The sequence below is a fragment of the Scyliorhinus canicula genome, chromosome 1 (assembly GCF_902713615.1).
Source record: "Scyliorhinus canicula chromosome 1, sScyCan1.1, whole genome shotgun sequence".
Lineage (NCBI taxonomy): Eukaryota > Metazoa > Chordata > Chondrichthyes > Carcharhiniformes > Scyliorhinidae > Scyliorhinus > Scyliorhinus canicula.
Genome location: NC_052146.1, coordinates 248,189,306 through 248,206,469, shown reverse-complemented (window position 1 = coordinate 248,206,469; position 17,164 = coordinate 248,189,306). Strand labels below are relative to the sequence as shown.

Below are 17,164 nucleotides of genomic sequence, written 5' to 3'. Positions count from 1 at the left end.
TGGGAGTCGGAAATAACTTGGGTTTCTGCATAATGAAATGTCTACTTAAGGGACACTGTAAAGTCTAACAAAATGGGATTTTATCAGCCATATTAAAAGCTTGATGTAGAATTTCTGTCCTGTAGTTTAAGGTTTAAGTTGCTTCCAAAAATAGTGGTCAGTCAATGTTACTTTTACTTTGTTTGTTAGCTACAGTAAATATCTGCAAATTTTAAATCTTGTGATCCTTTCAGTCAGTAACTGGAAATGCAACATTTCTTTTTGAAGTTATCGGTCTCTTTGGGGACCTATAATGATGGAGTCCAACACAAGAGTGCAAAAAACAAGGCTGAAGCATTTGCACCATCTTCAGCCAGAAGTGGCCAATGGATGATCCATTTTGCCCTCTTCCCGAGGTCTCCACCATCACCGAAGCCAGTTTCAGTCAATTCTATATACTCCATGTGATATCAAGAAATAGCTGAGTGCTGGATACAGTACCGGTCCCAACAACATTCAGACTGCAGTGCTGAGGATCTATGCTCCAGAACTAGCCATGCCCCAGCCAAGCTGCTCCAGTATATCTACAACACTGGCATCTACTCTACAGAGTGGAACATTGCCCAGTTATGTCCTAGCCACTAAAAGCTAATCAAATCTAGCCAATTACTGCTCCATCAGGATAGTGATGGATGGAACCCCCAACAATGGTATAAAAATGGCATTTGCTCAACAATAACTAGTTCATACATGCTCAGTTTGGGTTCTGCCAGGAACATTAGGACCTAGACCTTATTACAATCCTGTTAAAAACATGGACAGAAGAACTTAATGCAAGAATTAGTGAGGTTAGAGTGACTGCTCTTGAAATCTAGCAACATTTGACTTTGTGTGGTACCAAGAAACCAGAGTAAAATGTAATTCAATGTAAATAAGGGTTAAAATGTAATTCAATGTAAATAAGGGTTAAAATGTCCACTGGCTAGAGTTATAGTAGCACAAAGCAAAATAGTTGTGGTTGTTGGAGGTAAATCATCTCAGCCCAAGCCATTATGCAGAAGTTCCTCACAGTGTCCCAGACAAACCATGGTCAGCTGTTTTAGCAGTGTCCTTCTCTCCATCATCAGGCTAGAAGTAAGGTTTGCTAATGATTGCCCAATGTTCAGCGCTATTTGGGGCTCCTCTGATAATGAAGTAGTCCATATGCAACAAGATTTAGACTAGATTCAGGCTTGGGTTGATAAGTAACAAATAGCATTTATGCACACAAGTGCTAGAAATGACATTCTACAACTTAAGAGAGTCTAACAATCTTCCCCTGATATGCAAGGGGAAGGTCAAATCCACAGAGAATTACCTGGGCCTAAATCTATAAAAACAATGTGACCACAAGAGCAGGTATTCTGTGGTGATTGGTTCACCATCTGAATCCCCAAAGCCTTTTCATCATCTACAAGGCACACTCTGCGCTTGTTTGGATGTCTCATCCACTTTCTCAATCCCTCACTCCCTCCATGATTAGCACACAGTAGCTGCAGTATATCAATTATAAGCTGTACTCCAACAACTCATATAGGCTTCTTGGGCAACAGCTCACAAACCTGCAACCTTCAGCACCTAGAAGGATAAACAGGTGCCCAGGAATAGCACGATGTCCAAGTTTCCCTCCATGTTGCACACCAATCACACTTGCAAATATATCACAGTTCTTTCATCATCATTGGGCAATATCCTGGCACTCCCTATCTAGGAGGATTATAGGAGTGCCATCACCACATGGACTAGATGGATGGATTTTTTTATTGTCACGTGTACTGAGATACAGTGAAACAAATGGACTCATAAGCGATAGACATCATGGTTTTGTGAAGGGAAGGTCATGCCTCGCTAACTTGATTGAGTTTTTTGAGGAGGTAACAAAGATGATTGATGAGGGGAGGGCGGTGGATGTTGGTTACATGGATTTCAGTAAAGCCTTTGACAAGGTGCCTTATGGTAGACTGGTACAAAAGATGAAGCAAGAACGCAGTGCAGCTGGCAGGTCCCAGGAGAGGACACCTGCGGGTTTTCCGGCGGCCTTAGATCTTGCGAGACGTCGGAATTAGAACACTGCCCAAAATAGGCGTGAACAAATGGCGCATGCCGAAGTAGGCTTTAAAGCTTACCCGGTATCTACCCCCCCCCCCCCCCCCCCCCCCCACCCCCAGGGGGCCACAGCCGGGTGCTGTTCAGTACTGGTCCACACATCATGAACCAGGCAGAACGGCACCCGGGGGTCTCTCAGGCCATCATAGGCCCCTGATTGGCCAGGGATAGTGCAGGTTGGCCCCCTGGCCCTCCCTCTGGAATGCAGGCACTGCCTGGCTGACACCTTGGCACTGCCACCCTGACATTGCCAAAGTGCACGGGCAGTACGGTAGCACAGTGGTTAGCAAAGTTGCTTCACAGCTCCAGGGTCCCAGGTTCAATTCCCGGCGTGAGTCATTGTCTGTGGAGTCTGCACGTTCTTCCCATGTCTATGTGGGTTTCCACTGGGTACTCAGGTTTCCTCCCACAGTCCAAAGATATGCAAGTTAGGTGGATAGGCCATGCTAAATTGCCCTTAGTGTCCAAAAAGATTGGGTGGGGTTACTGGGTTATGGGAATAGGGTGGAGTTGTGGGCTTGGGTAGGGTGCTCTTTCCTATGGCCGGTGCAGACTCGATGGGCCGAATGGCCTCCTTATGCACTGTAAATTCTATGATTCTATGAGACCCTGGTGGCACTGCCAAGCTGATTGGAGCGTTCCCAGGGTGCCAGTGCAAACTGCCACGGGTCAGGACCTGAGGGGGCCATGCCCATGAAAGGAAGGTAGAGGGGGGTTATGATGGGTGGGGGGTGCAGGGCAGCTAAGTAGGCGCTTGTGGAAGTTTGGGGAGGGTGACAGGTGGGGTCCTGAAGAGGTGGGGCCCCATAGCAGGGAGTCCTCACTTGGAGGGTGTGGGGCAATACCCATGTGTGTGGGGGGTGACATTGCCCACGGGTGCAGGGTGTGGGGGACTCAAAAGCTTCCATAGAGATCGGGGCATCCTTTCAAAATGGCGGCCCGATCTTAGAGTTCAGATTTCCAGTGATGAAAATAAATCTAAGTGTGTGCTAAACTGTTGAGAAACTCCCCAGGGCACAAAAAAGTGACTACAGGTGGGATTTAACTAAATTGGAACAAAGTCCCATAGCGATCACGTTTAGCCACGTGTTTCCCAGCGTTCCTAGCACCGAGAAACGCAACTCTATAAAATGGCACCTGGGTTAGATAGGGGGGCCCAGCGGGGATTGCGTGGCCAAGGCCGCACATAGTCCCATTTTGTGCACTGAGGAGCTCTGCTTGCCGAGCCCTCCTGCCCATCCGTACACTCCTCCCCAACGGGGAACCCCCAGCCCAAACACAATGGCTCCCACCACAAAACCTCCTGAACTCTCGAATTCTCTGACTCCAGCCTCTTGTGCTCCATCATTTCAGCACGGTAGCATTGTGGATAGCGCAATTGCTTCACAGCTCCAGGGTCCCAGGTTCGATTCCGGCTTGGGTCACTGTCTGTGCGGAATCTGTACATCCTCCCTGTGTGTGCGTGGGTTTCCTCTGGGTGCTCCAGTTTCCTCCCACAGTCCAAAGATGTGCAAGTTAGGTGGATTGGCCATGATAAATTGCCCTTAGTGTCCAAAATTGCCTTTAGTGTTGGGTGGGGTTACTGGGTTATGGGGATAGGGTGGAGGTGCTGACCTTGGGTAGGGTGCTCTTTCCAAGAGCCGGTGCAGACTCGATGGGCCGAATGGCCTCCTTCTGCACTGTAAATTCTATGATAATCTGTGGTTGAAAATCATCTATTGCATATTTTGGGAGCAAGACAGCCATTTTCATCTTCGTAAAGTGTCAGGTTTGGAAACAAATATTTTTTTAAATCCGAAATTTCACATTTGATAATACACTAAACACCAAGGATTCCCTTCAGTCACCTCCACAATCTGGCTGGAATACCACCCCCGCCCCTCTGTTTTACAAATCTTCCTCAAAACCTACCTCTCTGAGTCAGTTTTTGGTTATTTCTCCTACTTTTGGCTCCGTGCCCTGTATCCTCTTGCCTGCATGACATGCCTTGGGTGTTTCTCTATTTTAAACACAAATTTAGCTGGCATTGTATTGTTTAACTGCACTGCCTGAGCTCTCGGAAAGTGTGCAAAAAGTCTGCAGAACAGCACAGAAAATACAACTTCGATCGATTGGTTCAGTCTGATACATGTAAATTAGATTATAAAGTGGCCAAGGTTGAGATTCCTGCAGCATCAAAGTGCAGGTTACATTGTTTATCTGGATGCGATTGTGCAAGAAAAAAGTTCTACTTTTATAGACTGACAATGCCTGCGGAAAACATCAAATCTCGAGTAAAAAGGCAGTTGCCATTTACTGGTTTTACCAACTTTCAAGGCAAAAGGGGAAAATGTCATGCAACCGAGACTGACCAAGAAATCCTGCTTCCAATTGACCAACAAATTACATTGGAAAATATAAAGCATTTCAAAACTCGGTTAAAACAAGTGGATATCCTACCGACTGTCAAAGAGGTCCAGGAAACAGCAGATGTGCAATGCGAGAGCCTCCAAGAGCCAGAACAAACCAAGAAGATGTCAAATGCGAAAAAGATCCACTTCGCTTTGCTCCCAGACAAATACGAGCCTCTGATCGAATCTTTGGGAGAATGCCGAAGTGAGGAGAGCAAAGCGGACAGAAAATACAAAAGGAAGCAAAAGCTTAAAAAATGCAGGAAGGTAAGAAAAGTATCCGAAGAATCTTAAACATTTTGAAAATTCGAATGGTTCAGTAAACCAGTGCGTTAATTGCGCGCAAGTAACAGTCGAGGTGTTCCTGAATTGATCTCTTAGCAAATAAACTGATACAATTACCTCCCCGCCGAACTTTGTTTTGCCGATATAGTGGCGAAGCCCGGCCAAATGAAGACGACTTTACAAATGAAATGTAACCTATTTGGAAATGTTCCTCAATGGGATCGCTCTTCACACTAATAAATTTAAGGGAATATGATCAAGGTTGATGAAGCTAGATTTCGGGATTTCAACCCTTTAGTCCATGGGCAGATGGCGATGTGGAGGTGAACGGGGGGGGGGGGGGGGGGAGAGACAGAGGACTTGGGTTCCAATCCCACCAGGCCTATCTGGATATATAAAGTTAGTTTAGTAGTGGTGACCAAGATGGCACGTATTGCAGTGGTTAGCACTGGGACTACAGTGCTGAGGACATGGGGCGGAATTCTCTGACCCACGGGGGGGGGGGGGGGGGGGTCGGAGAATCGCCCGGGGCCGGCGTAAATCCCGCCCCCGCCGTGGCCGGAATTCTCCGCCACCCGGGAATCGGCGAGGGCGGGAACCGCGCCGCGCCGGTCGGCGAGCCCCTTGTGCCGATTCTCCAGCCCGCGATGGGCCAAAGTCCCGCCGCTGACAGGCCTTTCCGGCTGGCGTGGTTTAAACCACCTCTGGTGCCAGCGGGAACAGGTGGCGCGAGTGGGTCCTGGGGGGGGGGGGGCGCGTGGGCCGATCTGACCCCGGGGGGTGTCCCCACGGTGGCCTGGCCCGCGATCGGGGCCCACCGATTGGCAGGCGGGCCTGTGCTGTGGGGGCACTCTTTTTCTTCCGCCGCCCCCACGGCCTCCACCATGGCGGAGGCGGAAGAGACCCCCTCCACGGCGCATGCGCCGGTGGTGACGTCAGTGGCCGCTGACGCTCCGGCGCATGCGCGGACTCACGACGGCTGGCGAAGGCCTTTCGGCCAGCCGTTTGCACCGGGTGGCGGGGCGCCAAAGGCTGTTCGCGTCAGTTGTCGGGGCGCCAACCACTCCGGCACAGGCCTAGCCCCTAAAGAGGGGGAGAATTCCGCACCTTTGGGGAGGCCCGACGCCGGAGTGGTTCTATCCACTCCGGTACACCAGGACCCCCCGCCAGGTAGGGGAGAATCCTGGCCATGGTTTCGAATCCTGGCTCTGGGTCACTATCTGTGTGGAGTTTGCACATTCTCCCTGTGTCTGCGTGGGTTTCACCCCCACATCCCAAAGATGTGCAGGGTAGGTGGATTGGCCACACTAAATTACCCCTTGATTGGGAAAAAAAATAATTGTGGTACTCCAAATTTATATTTAAAAAAGTAGTAGTGACCATGACGACCATCACCAATTGTTAAAAACTCATCTTTTAGGTCCTTTTTAGAGAAGAAAATCTGCTGTTCTCTCCTGGTCCTGCCTACTTGTGACTCCTGACCCACAACAATGTGGTTGACTCTTAACTGCTCTTGGCCATGGGCAACAATCATCGATGGCACAGTGGTTAGCACTGCTGTGTCACAGCACCAGGGACCTGGATTCGATTCTGACCTCTCGTGAGTGTGTGGAGTTCTCCCCGTTTCTGTGTGGGTTTCCTCCGGTCACTCCGGTTTCCTCCCTGAGTCACAAAGGTGCGCAGGATGGTGGATTGGAGTGCTAAATTGCCCCTTAAGTGTTCATAGATTGGGTTATGGGGATAGAGTGAAATTGGGCCTGGGTAGGGTACTTTTTTCGAGGGTCGGTGCAGACTTGATGGGCTGAATGGCCTCCTTCTGCACTGTAGGGATTCTGTGGGAAATGCTGGACTTGCCAGTGACACTCACATCCCAAGAAAGAATAAGGAAAAGTATTATTTTGGTAAATCTGTTCATATTCTGCTCTCCCTCCCCTCAGGCCAGTCCTTCATGAGGTGCGGTGCTCAGAACCCAACCCAATTCCTGAGAACAATATCTCTATAATTCCACTGATTTCCTCAGCTACCTTGACTGTACTCCCTAACACCCTACGTCCTGTGAACAGTCTATTCCAATCATTGGAACCTTCCACACTAGCACATCCAATTTGTTTCCCTTCTCCTCAACAGAGAATACCCTCCCCCACTCATTGCTGTGATTGACAGGGCCCTCGACTATGTCTGTTCCATTTTTTCGCCTCTGCTCCTGTCTGTTCCTCTCCCTCCCAGAACTATGATAGGTCCATTTTTCTTCAATTAGACTTCTTCCTTCATCCTTGAACTACCCTACACTCCCTTTAACTCAAACTTTTTTAATATAGTTAGATTAAAACATTGTTATAGTTGTCAACCTTTTTCATTCTTCCTTTTAATCTGGCACATTACTTTCTATATTTCTCATTATTTTTGGTATTGTTAGGGCTGGAAGGTGCTGTCAAATTAAACTTGCCCTGAATAGTGTTGTGCTTCTTGAGTGTGGCAGCAGTTTTTGGGGAGGCCATGTGGAACAGCTTTTGAGGGATCAGCCGGTGAGTTGGAATACTAACATTTTGCCTTGCTCTGGGGTCCAGAATTAAAGGATTGCAAATATCTTGAAGAGTTGTGGAACTTGTAATATTCTTGTCGGATGGTCTGATTTATATTATAAGAACACCTGTAGCTAAACATAGAACATAGAACATTATGTGTAAAGCCGCTAGCTATAAATGATTTATTAACATTATCGTGGGTCAAATATAGACAAACAACAGATGAATAATAGTATGACCATGCACAACCAACCTCTCTCCCAGCTCCCTAGTCAGTCTGAGGTCACTTGAGTCTAACATTCACTTATATACGTACTAATGACACTCCTAGTGGTCAGTCGGTGAATTACAACAGAGCCATGACATCACTGCAGAACTGAGGATTGTTTTAAGGGATCTATATGTAGAATTTGTTTTTAAATCTGAGGTGGAAATTGCATCCTGCCAAGTAAAAATAAATTCCCTTTTCTGACGTACTTCCAAAATAGTCATTGTATCACCACACACAAGAACAAAAGTTTCCTTTTTGAGGTACTTTGCAAATAGATTTGGACAAATTACAAATGCAGGAGATCTGGTTTAACACCTAACTGTTCCAACTTACTCCTCAGAAAACAATGGGCTGGATTTAACGAGGAGTCACAGTCCCTACCACCCCACCGAGCTGAAAGGTTATGGAGGAACCTGCCCTGCCTGCCTTGCAGCCATTTACCACTGGGAGCAGTATTGAGTTGGCAGGTGTAGTGTAAGCTCGATAGTATGTACTCCTCACCTTCAAATCCGCTGGCTTGAAATGTCTAATACAGCCTCATCAGTTGCGCACTGGATCTGGATTTAGATCCAACAATTTATTAGGTAGTAAGGCTCCTCCGTGAAATAGCTTTGGGAAATCTCTACCCAGTTTCTAAACAAATAGTTCAGAATTATCCATAATTTGGCATTAAATTATTTCTAAAAACTAGAAGAGTTGCTGATGTGTAAAGCCGCTGGTGCAAGAATGTATGCTTGTTTGTAGGTTGAGATAAAAATATTGCCGGGCAGAATAAATGGAACTTAAGATTATTAAATGAAAGGACAACATAGCAAACATGAGGCTAACACTGAGTGGTAAAGTATATTATTTCCCAAACTTTTGACAGATGTCACTTTCATGACGCTAAAGTATGGAAAACCTGCATTGAAATTGATTTATTAGGAGATACGGGGGGGGGGGGGGGGAGCACGGTGGCACAGTGGTTAGCATTGCTGCCTACGGCGCTGAGGACCCGGGTTCGAATCCCGGCTCTGGGTCACTGTCCTTGTGGAGTTTGCACATTCTCCCCGTGTCTGCGTGGGTTTCACCCCCACAACCCAAAGATGTGCAGGATAGGTGGATTGGCCAGGCTAAATTGCCCCTTAATTGTAAAAAATAATTGGGTACTCTAAATTTATTTTTAAAAATATCAGGAGATACGCTTTGCCTTAAGTTATGATATGGCTTACATTCAGTCAGAGTTTGTGACTTTACTGGTGAGTGGCACAATGGTCAGCACTGCTGAATTAGAGCACCAGGGACCCAGGTTCAATTATGGCATTGGATGACTGTCTCTGTCTGCATAGGTTTCCTCCAGGTGCTCCAGTTTCCTCCCACAGTCCAAAGATGTGCAGGTTAGGTGGATTGGCTATGTTAAAGTTACCCCTCAGTGTCCAGGATTGCAGAGATAGGGAAGGGGAGTGGACCAAGTTAGGGTGCTCTTTCAGAGGTGCAGCCTTGCTGGGATGAATGGCTTCCTTCTGAACTGTAGGGATTCTTTTAAAAACATGTTTTATTCATTTACGGGATGTGGGCGTCGCTGGTTAGGTCAACATTAATTGCTATTCCTAGTTGCCCTTCAGGTGATGGTGAGTTGCCTTCTTGAACCACTGCCGTCCCTGAGGATTAGCATCCACTGTGCTGTTAGGGATGGAGTTCCAGGATGTGGCTTCAGCGACAGTGAAGGAATGGTGATATATTTCCAAGTCAGGGCAGTCACTCTCACCCCACCTCTGGCATTTAGCTCTTTTGTTCATGTTTGCACCAGGGCGATAATGAGGTCAGGAGCTGAGTGACCTGGCGGAACCCAAACCTGGGAAATTTTCCACATTGCCGGGTAGATGCCAGTGTTGTGGCTGTACTGGAACAGCTTGGCTGGGGGTATGGCAAGTTCTGGAGCACAAGTTTTCAGTTATATTTCCAGAATATTGTCAGGCCCATAGCGTTTGCAGTGTCCTGTGCTTTTCGACATTTCTTGATGATATCATGTGGAGTGAATCGTATTGGCTGGAGACTGACATCTGTGATGCTGGAGACCTCTGGAGGAAACCGTGATGGATCATCCATTACGCACTTTTGGCTGAAGATTGTTGCGAATGCCTCAGCCTTGTCTTTTGCACCTGTGTGCTGGGCTCCGTCATTGAGAATGGGGATATTCGTGGAGCCTCCTCCTCCAGTGAGTTGTTTAATTGTCCACCACCATTCATGGCTGCATGTGGTGGGACTGCAGAACTTAGATCTGATGCATTTGTTGTGGGATCGCTTAGCTCTGTCTATTAATTGCTGCTCATGCTGTTTGGCACACAAGCAGTCCTGTGTTGTAGCTTCACCAGGTTGACATTTAATTTTTTGGTATGGCTGATGTTGCTCCTGGCATGCTTTCCTGCACTCTACATTGAATCAGGATTGATCCCCTGGCTTGGTGGGAATGGTAGAGATGGGGAGATGCCAGGCCATGAGGTTGCAGATTGTGGTTGAATACAATTCTGCTGCTGCTGATGGCCCATAGCGCCTCCTGGAAGCCCAATCTTGATTTGCTGGATCTGTTCAAAATCTATCTCATTTTGCATGGTGGTAGATTTACCACCTGGCAGATTTACCAGGATGTTGCCTGGTATGGAGGGAAAATCTTATGAGGAAAGGCTGATGGACTTGAGGTTGTTTTCGTTAGAGAGAAGAAGGTTAAGAGGTGACTTAATAGAGGCATACAAAATGATCAGAGGGTTAGATAGGGTGGACAGCGAGAGCCTTCTCCCGCGGATGGAGGTGGCTAGTACGAGGGGACATAGCCTTAAATTGAGGGGTAATAGATATAGGACAGAGGTCAGAGGTGGGTTTTTTACGCAAAGAGTGGTGAGGCCGTGGAATGCCCTACCTGCAACAGTAGTGAACATGCCAACATTGAGGGCATTTAAAAATTTATTGGATAAGCATATGGATGATAAGGGCATAGTGTAGGTTAGATGGCCTTTAGATTTTTTCCATGTCGGTGCAACATCGAGGGCCGAAGGGCCTGTACTGCGCTGTATCGTTCTATGTTCTAGTGCCACACAACATTATGGAGGGTATCCTCCATGTGAAGATGGGTCTTTGTCTCCTCAAGGACTGTGCAGTGAATTCTGCCAATACTGTCATGGACAGATGCATCTGCAGCAGGCAGATTGGTGAGGTTGAGGTCAAGAATGTTTTTCCCTCTTGTTGGTTCCCTCACCACCTGCTACAGTCCCAGTCTAGGACCCGGCCAACTTGGTCTATGGTGGTACTACCGAGCCACTCTTGGTGATGGACGTTGAAGTTTGCCAGCCAGAACATATTCTGTGTCTTTGCCACCCTCAGTGCTTCCTCCAAATGGTGTTCAACATGGAGGAGTACTGATTCATCAGCGGATGGCGGCCGGTACGTGGTAATTAGCAGGTGGTTGCTTGCCCATGTTTAACCTGAAGCCGTGAAACTTCATGGGGTCCAGAGTCAATGTTGAGAACTCCCAGGCCAACTCCCTCCCGACTGTATACCACTGTGCCGCCACCTCTGCTGGGTCTGACTTGCTGGTGCGACAGAACATACCCAGAAATGGTGATAGTGGTGTCTGGGACATATTCTGTATGAGCATGTGAGTATGGTTATATAAGCCTGTTGCTTGACTAGTCTGTGAGATAGCCCTCCCAACTTTGGCACAAGCCCCCCAGATATTCCTAAGAAGGACTTTGCAGGGTTGACAGGGCTGGGTTTGCCATTATGTTTCCGGTGCCTGGTTCGATGTCGGGTGGTCCATTCGGTTTCATTCCTTTTTTGTGTTTTTGTAGCAGTTGAATAGAACTGAGTGGCTTGCTAGGGCATTTAAGAAGGCATTATAAAGGCAACCACATTCCTGTGGGTCTGGAGTCATGTAGGCCAGACCAGGTAAGGATGGCAGATTTCCTTCCCTAAAGGACATTAGTGAACGAGATGGGCTTTTACAACAATCGATAATGGTTGCATGGTCATCATAGACTTCTAATTCCAGAATTTATTTTAATTGAGTTGAAGTTCAATCACCTCCTGTGGTGGGATTCAAACCAGGGTCCCCAGATCCTGTGTCACTAGGATTGCTAGCCCAGCAACAATACCACTATGCCACCGCCTCCCAATTCTATGATTCTGTGAAGGCATACACAAAAGAGGAATGCTTAACACAACCACCTCGCCAGTCAGGGAGTCTATGATATACCTGTCTGACCACCTATCCAAGAAATAAATTCCTGTTGCCCTGAAGGTATTATTACAATCAGAAACTTGGGCACTAGATATTTACTGCGCTAATTCAGTCCTGGCCACCACCATTTTGCAAAAACAGTGAAAGATATTTCAGGCAATACTGTTTTTTTTCCCCTTACATTTTATAATTTATCAAAAGTGAAAATGACTAAGAGCTTTGAGATTTATTTGTGGACTGCCTTCTTGTCTTTTCAGCAGACTTTGCAACATTTCTTTAATTGATGACCTGCAGGCCTATTCGATATTGGTATCTCTAAGGTCCCGTTGTGCGTTCTCTCATTTTCATGCTCTCCAGTAAAGAGAAAGGAAGAAATTACGATTAGAAAATCTAAGCTGCTCCAGTGTCCAAGGAGCAAGTGAAAATACTTCAAAATAGAACATTTGCCGTTATGCGGAAGTGCCTAGCCTCAGCCTCCACTTGGCAAGCAATGGGCTACTGTGATATATACAAAATCAAATTGAAACCACATCCATCAATCAGTGGTGAGGTGTGCTTGAGCATGCTGAGTTACCCTCAAGTGTGACATTATTTAATTGAAGAATAGAACACTGGTGACATAATTTGTACTTTGGATGCCTATTTTTAGTGACTCAAATCTTCAAATATCTAATAATGCTAATATCTAATAATGCTAATATCTAATAATGCTAATTTTACTTCTTTTTAGAACTTTTTAAAAGTCCTTCGTGCTGGGTGGAATTACTTTGTACTTGGCGTTCAAGAATTTGCAAACAATTATACAATGCCGTACGCAACTTCTTTTACTGTGATTACTGAGATGCGCTGAAGGACTGACTGAACATTGTGGGATTTCACACTTTTGATTATGTTTCTATTTTAAATAGAAAATATATAAAATATTGAATCTGTTGTTTGTAACTTCAAATCTTCAGCAATGATAATATCTGAATTTATTCTCAATATGTAACTACTGTTTTGAAAATATAAAATGATGGTTCATTTGTAAGGTAAAATGAAAGGCTATGATAGATCTGGCATTATGAATCTCAAATAAATGCATTATCTTTTTAATAAGGGCTATTGATAAACCAAAGGCAAATATACAGTTTTTATTCATGATTGCCGCTGCCTGTATATTATGTTGTCATGAACTGTATTCATATTCACAAATGTCATTTAAATAGAACCCTGATCTCATTCTAATTGCTGTTAAATGACAGATCTTACACATTAATAGTTTCCTCGTATGTTGTGATTTATTTATAATCTTTATTTTCTTCCCATTGTAGCCTGAATCAATTGACAATAGGTGTTAAAAACCTATACCTATACCATTTATCGCGCTTTTATTGCAATGACTGACTAATCTATATCTTCCTGAACGACTTTCCAGCTCTGAGATATTATTGAGCAGTATAAAACAGTTTGTTAATAATCGCAGTAAACTGATTATTTGCAGCGACAGTTCATTCTACTGGTATTAATCCTGTTCTGAGTCCTCCACTGCACCTAACAAATTTAATGCAAATTTTAACAAAATAATTGAAAAGAGTAAAGAAAACATTTGTTTGTAAATGCCTTTTAACACTTTGTTAGTGATGTCATCAGAACATGATGTCTTTTTTCTCTGTTGAATTTAATAACCAGATAGGAAATACCTAATTTAAACGCAATTGAAAAATCTAGAAACACACATTAGGTAATCAGTGTCTGTGGAGGGGACTGTTGATATTTTCAGTATGTTCTCTTAAGGTACTAATTTGATCAGAAAATGGAGGGTAATATATATTACAATAAAAATCAGCAAACCGAAACAACAGTGGAATAATAACAGATCATCTCAGTCAAGTAATAGATAAAAGTATTACAACTCTAAAGGAACACTTTGTGAGTTCACACTACCTCAGCACTTTGATGTTTTGGGCTCTTTTGGGATTAGCACACAATGAGTTGACACAGCTTTCTGGTGAACATTGGATGTATTGTGTAAGTGGGTCTAAGGGTTTCTTCCTAAAACTAAAGAACTGATAGTATGTGTGAATGTCGCTCCTCTATGTCTTTCATGGTTTGGGAGATGTTGGGCTGGTCACTGCTTTTTACAGCAACAAAATAAATGATCATGTAACCATCATAACAGAATGATTAGAAAAGACTCAATGCATCTTTGTGTCTCCACTTGGTTATTCTGATATCACTTTTCTGTATTTTTGTACTTTGATTTAGTGGAATGTGCTGTACTCATGCTGTGTTGCTTATGCTGTATTGCTCATGCTTGATCATGTAATGTGAGTTTAATAAATACCCATATAATTCATACTGGAATCGTGAAGTGTGTATTACATACAGGATGCACTGCAGAAATTTCAAATTCCCCTTGAAGTCGCACTTGTGCATTTTTCACTGCTCCTTCATTGCAGTCCAGAACTCCTTCACCAGCAGCGGGTACCTTCAGTCAGTAGATTGCAGTTATTGAGGAAGCTGCTCGACCCATCAGCACCATCACAACGGCAACTCAGGAAGAATATCGCAAAAACAAGTTCAAAAATAGCAAGGAAGTTATCCTAAACTTCTCTCTTTTTTTTTTTTAGAAATTTAGAGTCCCCAATTCTTTTTTTCCAATAAGAGGCAATTTAGCATGGCCAATCCATCTACCTTGCACATTTTTGGGTTGCGGGGGTGAGACCCACATAGACTTGGGGAGAATGTGCAAACTCCACATGGACAGTGACCCGGGGCCAGGATCGAACCCGGGTCCTCGGCGCCGTGAGGCAGCAGTGCTAGCCACCGTGCCGCTCATAGCCTAAACATTTCTAAGTCACTGGCAAATCCTCAACTAAGTATGCTGGGCAGGATTTAATAATAATAAGCTTCATTAGTGCCGTAAGAATTCCCGAGTCGCCACATTCTGGCGCCTGTTCGGGTACACTGAGGGAGAATTCAGAGTGTCCAAATTATCTAACTGGCAGGTTGTTCGGGACTTGAGGGAGAAAACATGAGCACCTGGAGAAAACCCACACAGACACTGGGAGAATGCGCAGACTCCGCACACACAGTGACCCAAGCTGGGAATCGAACCTGGACCCTGGCGCTGTGAAGCAACAGTGCTAAGCACTGTGCTACCATACCGAGGAAAAGGTTCTAAGTGTCATATCAGGTGTGAGTTCCTGGATGTTTCCCGATGGCCGAGCTGGCGAGATTGTGGCCCATATTTAATGGCACTTGGAGCCGGAAATGACCCCCACCAGAACTGGCTGTCCCGCCAGTCAATTTGCCAGAGACACGTCTAGCAGTTCCCCTTAATATGGGGTAGCTGCTTATAAATGCTCACTCCCAGGCGGCACATAGCATGGAATCACGCAGACTTGCTCCACACTTCGGAGATGCTGATCTGGCCAGGCTGCTGGATGCTGTGGAGGTGAGGTGGGACACCCTGTTAGCTCGAGCGGGTCGGAGGACCAACAGCAGCGCCGCCAATGCCACCTGGGAGGCAGTGGTTGTGGCCATCAGGTTGAGCAGTGTGAGCAGGAGGACTACCGTATACTGCAGGAAGAAGACCAATGACCTCCACCGCGCGTCAAGGGTAAGTTAACAACAGCTCCCTGGAATCAGTCATGCCTGCCAGCCCCCTGACCTCCATAACCCCCCAACAAGTTAGCGGCTGGCACTTCACACCTTCCCCACATCAGATCCCTGCGCTTGTGCCCCAGCATACCCTGGCACCCACCAGCACACATGCCACCCTCGATGCACCAAGCGCATGGTTCACAATGCTCCCTCTCTGTCCCCACAGGAGAAGTTAGCCCATAATAGGCGCGAAAGGGCCTAGACAGGCGGTGGAGTTCCAGAGTAGTCCTCACCCCCTATGAGGCCTTGGAGATCATTGGGTTGGCCTAGAATAGAGCAGTCACCGACAGCGAGGTTGGCCTGCGCCGCTGAAGTGAGGATCCATTGTCCCTTCACCCAGAGGACCAGCCTCAAGTGAATTGTTCATGTTAGATAAAATGACCCTTCCCTCCCACTGACCACATGTCTCTTTTAAAGAACAAAGAATAATACAGCACAGGAACAGGCCCTCCTGTGGTACCTGCATAAATTAAAACCGTATGCATGTACGGAGACCATATCATTCCATTCCCACCCTATTCATATATTTGTCTAGATGCCCCTTAAATGCCGTTAACGTACCGAGTTATGTTACTAGTTTCCAGCTTTTGTTAATTATATATTTGTGTAAAGACTGTAGCCATCTGGGATGGACACTTCCAGAACACAAAATGGACGCTCACAGAGAATGTAGGGAAATGTGGACAATGCTAGACAGCAAGCAGGCACAGTGCCTAAATGTATATTTGGGAAGCAGTTACCAGACAGAATTTAAACTCTGGGTCGATTAGCATATTGATGGGCCATCTCCAAGGAACAAAGGACTAACACTCAGGTAGTTGATACTGTCGCAGACGTCCTTGCGCCAGAAAGACACAAACCGAGCCAGGCCAACAGCCACCTAAGACATGGCCAGCCATCAGGGCATCCACCCCTTTATTGGTTAAAATCGATAACAATGATCGAGAAGTGGCCCAATTAATTGGGGCCAAGTTTAAGGCCTGCCTAAAAGCGCGCGAAGGCCTTCCAAGTATAAGAAGGAACCCCCACGAGAGATTCGCTCTCTTGGGTTTGGCTCTCAAGCGGAGAGACCCATCCACCAGCATCAGCAGAAGCAAGTAAGCTCAAGGTCAATGCTCGCTACCAAACGGATGACCTTAGCTGTTCTCCTGTATCTCTTCGAACCCAACAGCCTCAGATCCGAACAACGGCCCATTGTTCCTCTGACTGAGTGGGCACCCGAAGTTAAGTATAGGCATTAGCATTAGAGATAGTTTAGTTTGTAGTATTGTTGTGCATGAGTAGATCTTACTGTGTGTGTAAATAAAGAGTATTGACTTTGAACTAACTAACTATTGGCTCTTTGATCGGTATTCGTTTTGAACCTTGTGGCGGTATCGAGAGATACCTGGCGACTCTGAAAGTATACACATAATTAGGATTAAGAAAGGCGACCATATTGACCGCCATATTTATAACCAGATAAACAGAGCAACAAGACTCTATTATCTTTCTAACCACAGACATCAAGTTAACTGGTCCATTGTTCCCTGCTTGTTCTAAGCTCCTTTATCAATACAAGAATATTAACAGTTGGTAACTTCTCCAGCATTATTTTCTCTTATGAGCAATTTTATTTATTCAGCTAATAGTGCTTCTGCTATCTCACCCAAATTTCTTTATCCATGGAAGTAATCAATCCAGACCAGGAGTTTTATCTTCTCAAAAG

General features: G+C 45.7%; 1 protein-coding gene across 1 annotated transcript; it reads left to right on the top strand.

Moving 5' to 3' along the window:
- The first annotated feature begins 3,741 nt into the window (after positions 1–3,741).
- Positions 3,742–14,146, top strand: LOC119973184 (uncharacterized protein C1orf115 homolog). Its single transcript, XM_038810833.1, has 2 exons — positions 3,742–4,781; positions 12,539–14,146. Exons 1-2 carry the CDS (start codon positions 4,371–4,373, stop codon positions 12,656–12,658), a joined length of 531 nt encoding a protein of 176 aa, XP_038666761.1. The 5' UTR covers positions 3,742–4,370; the 3' UTR covers positions 12,659–14,146.
- The last annotated feature ends 3,018 nt before the right edge of the window (positions 14,147–17,164 follow it).

Bases quoted from the DNA above. Each gene is read 5' to 3' on its own strand.
- LOC119973184 (XM_038810833.1), top strand. From the start codon at position 4,371: ATGCCTGCGGAAAACATCAAATCTCGAGTAAAAAGGCAGTTGCCATTT. The intron at 4,782-12,538 runs GTAAGAAAAGTA...ACTTCTTTTTAG, and splicing joins AGCTTAAAAAATGCAGGAAG to AACTTTTTAAAAGTCCTTCG.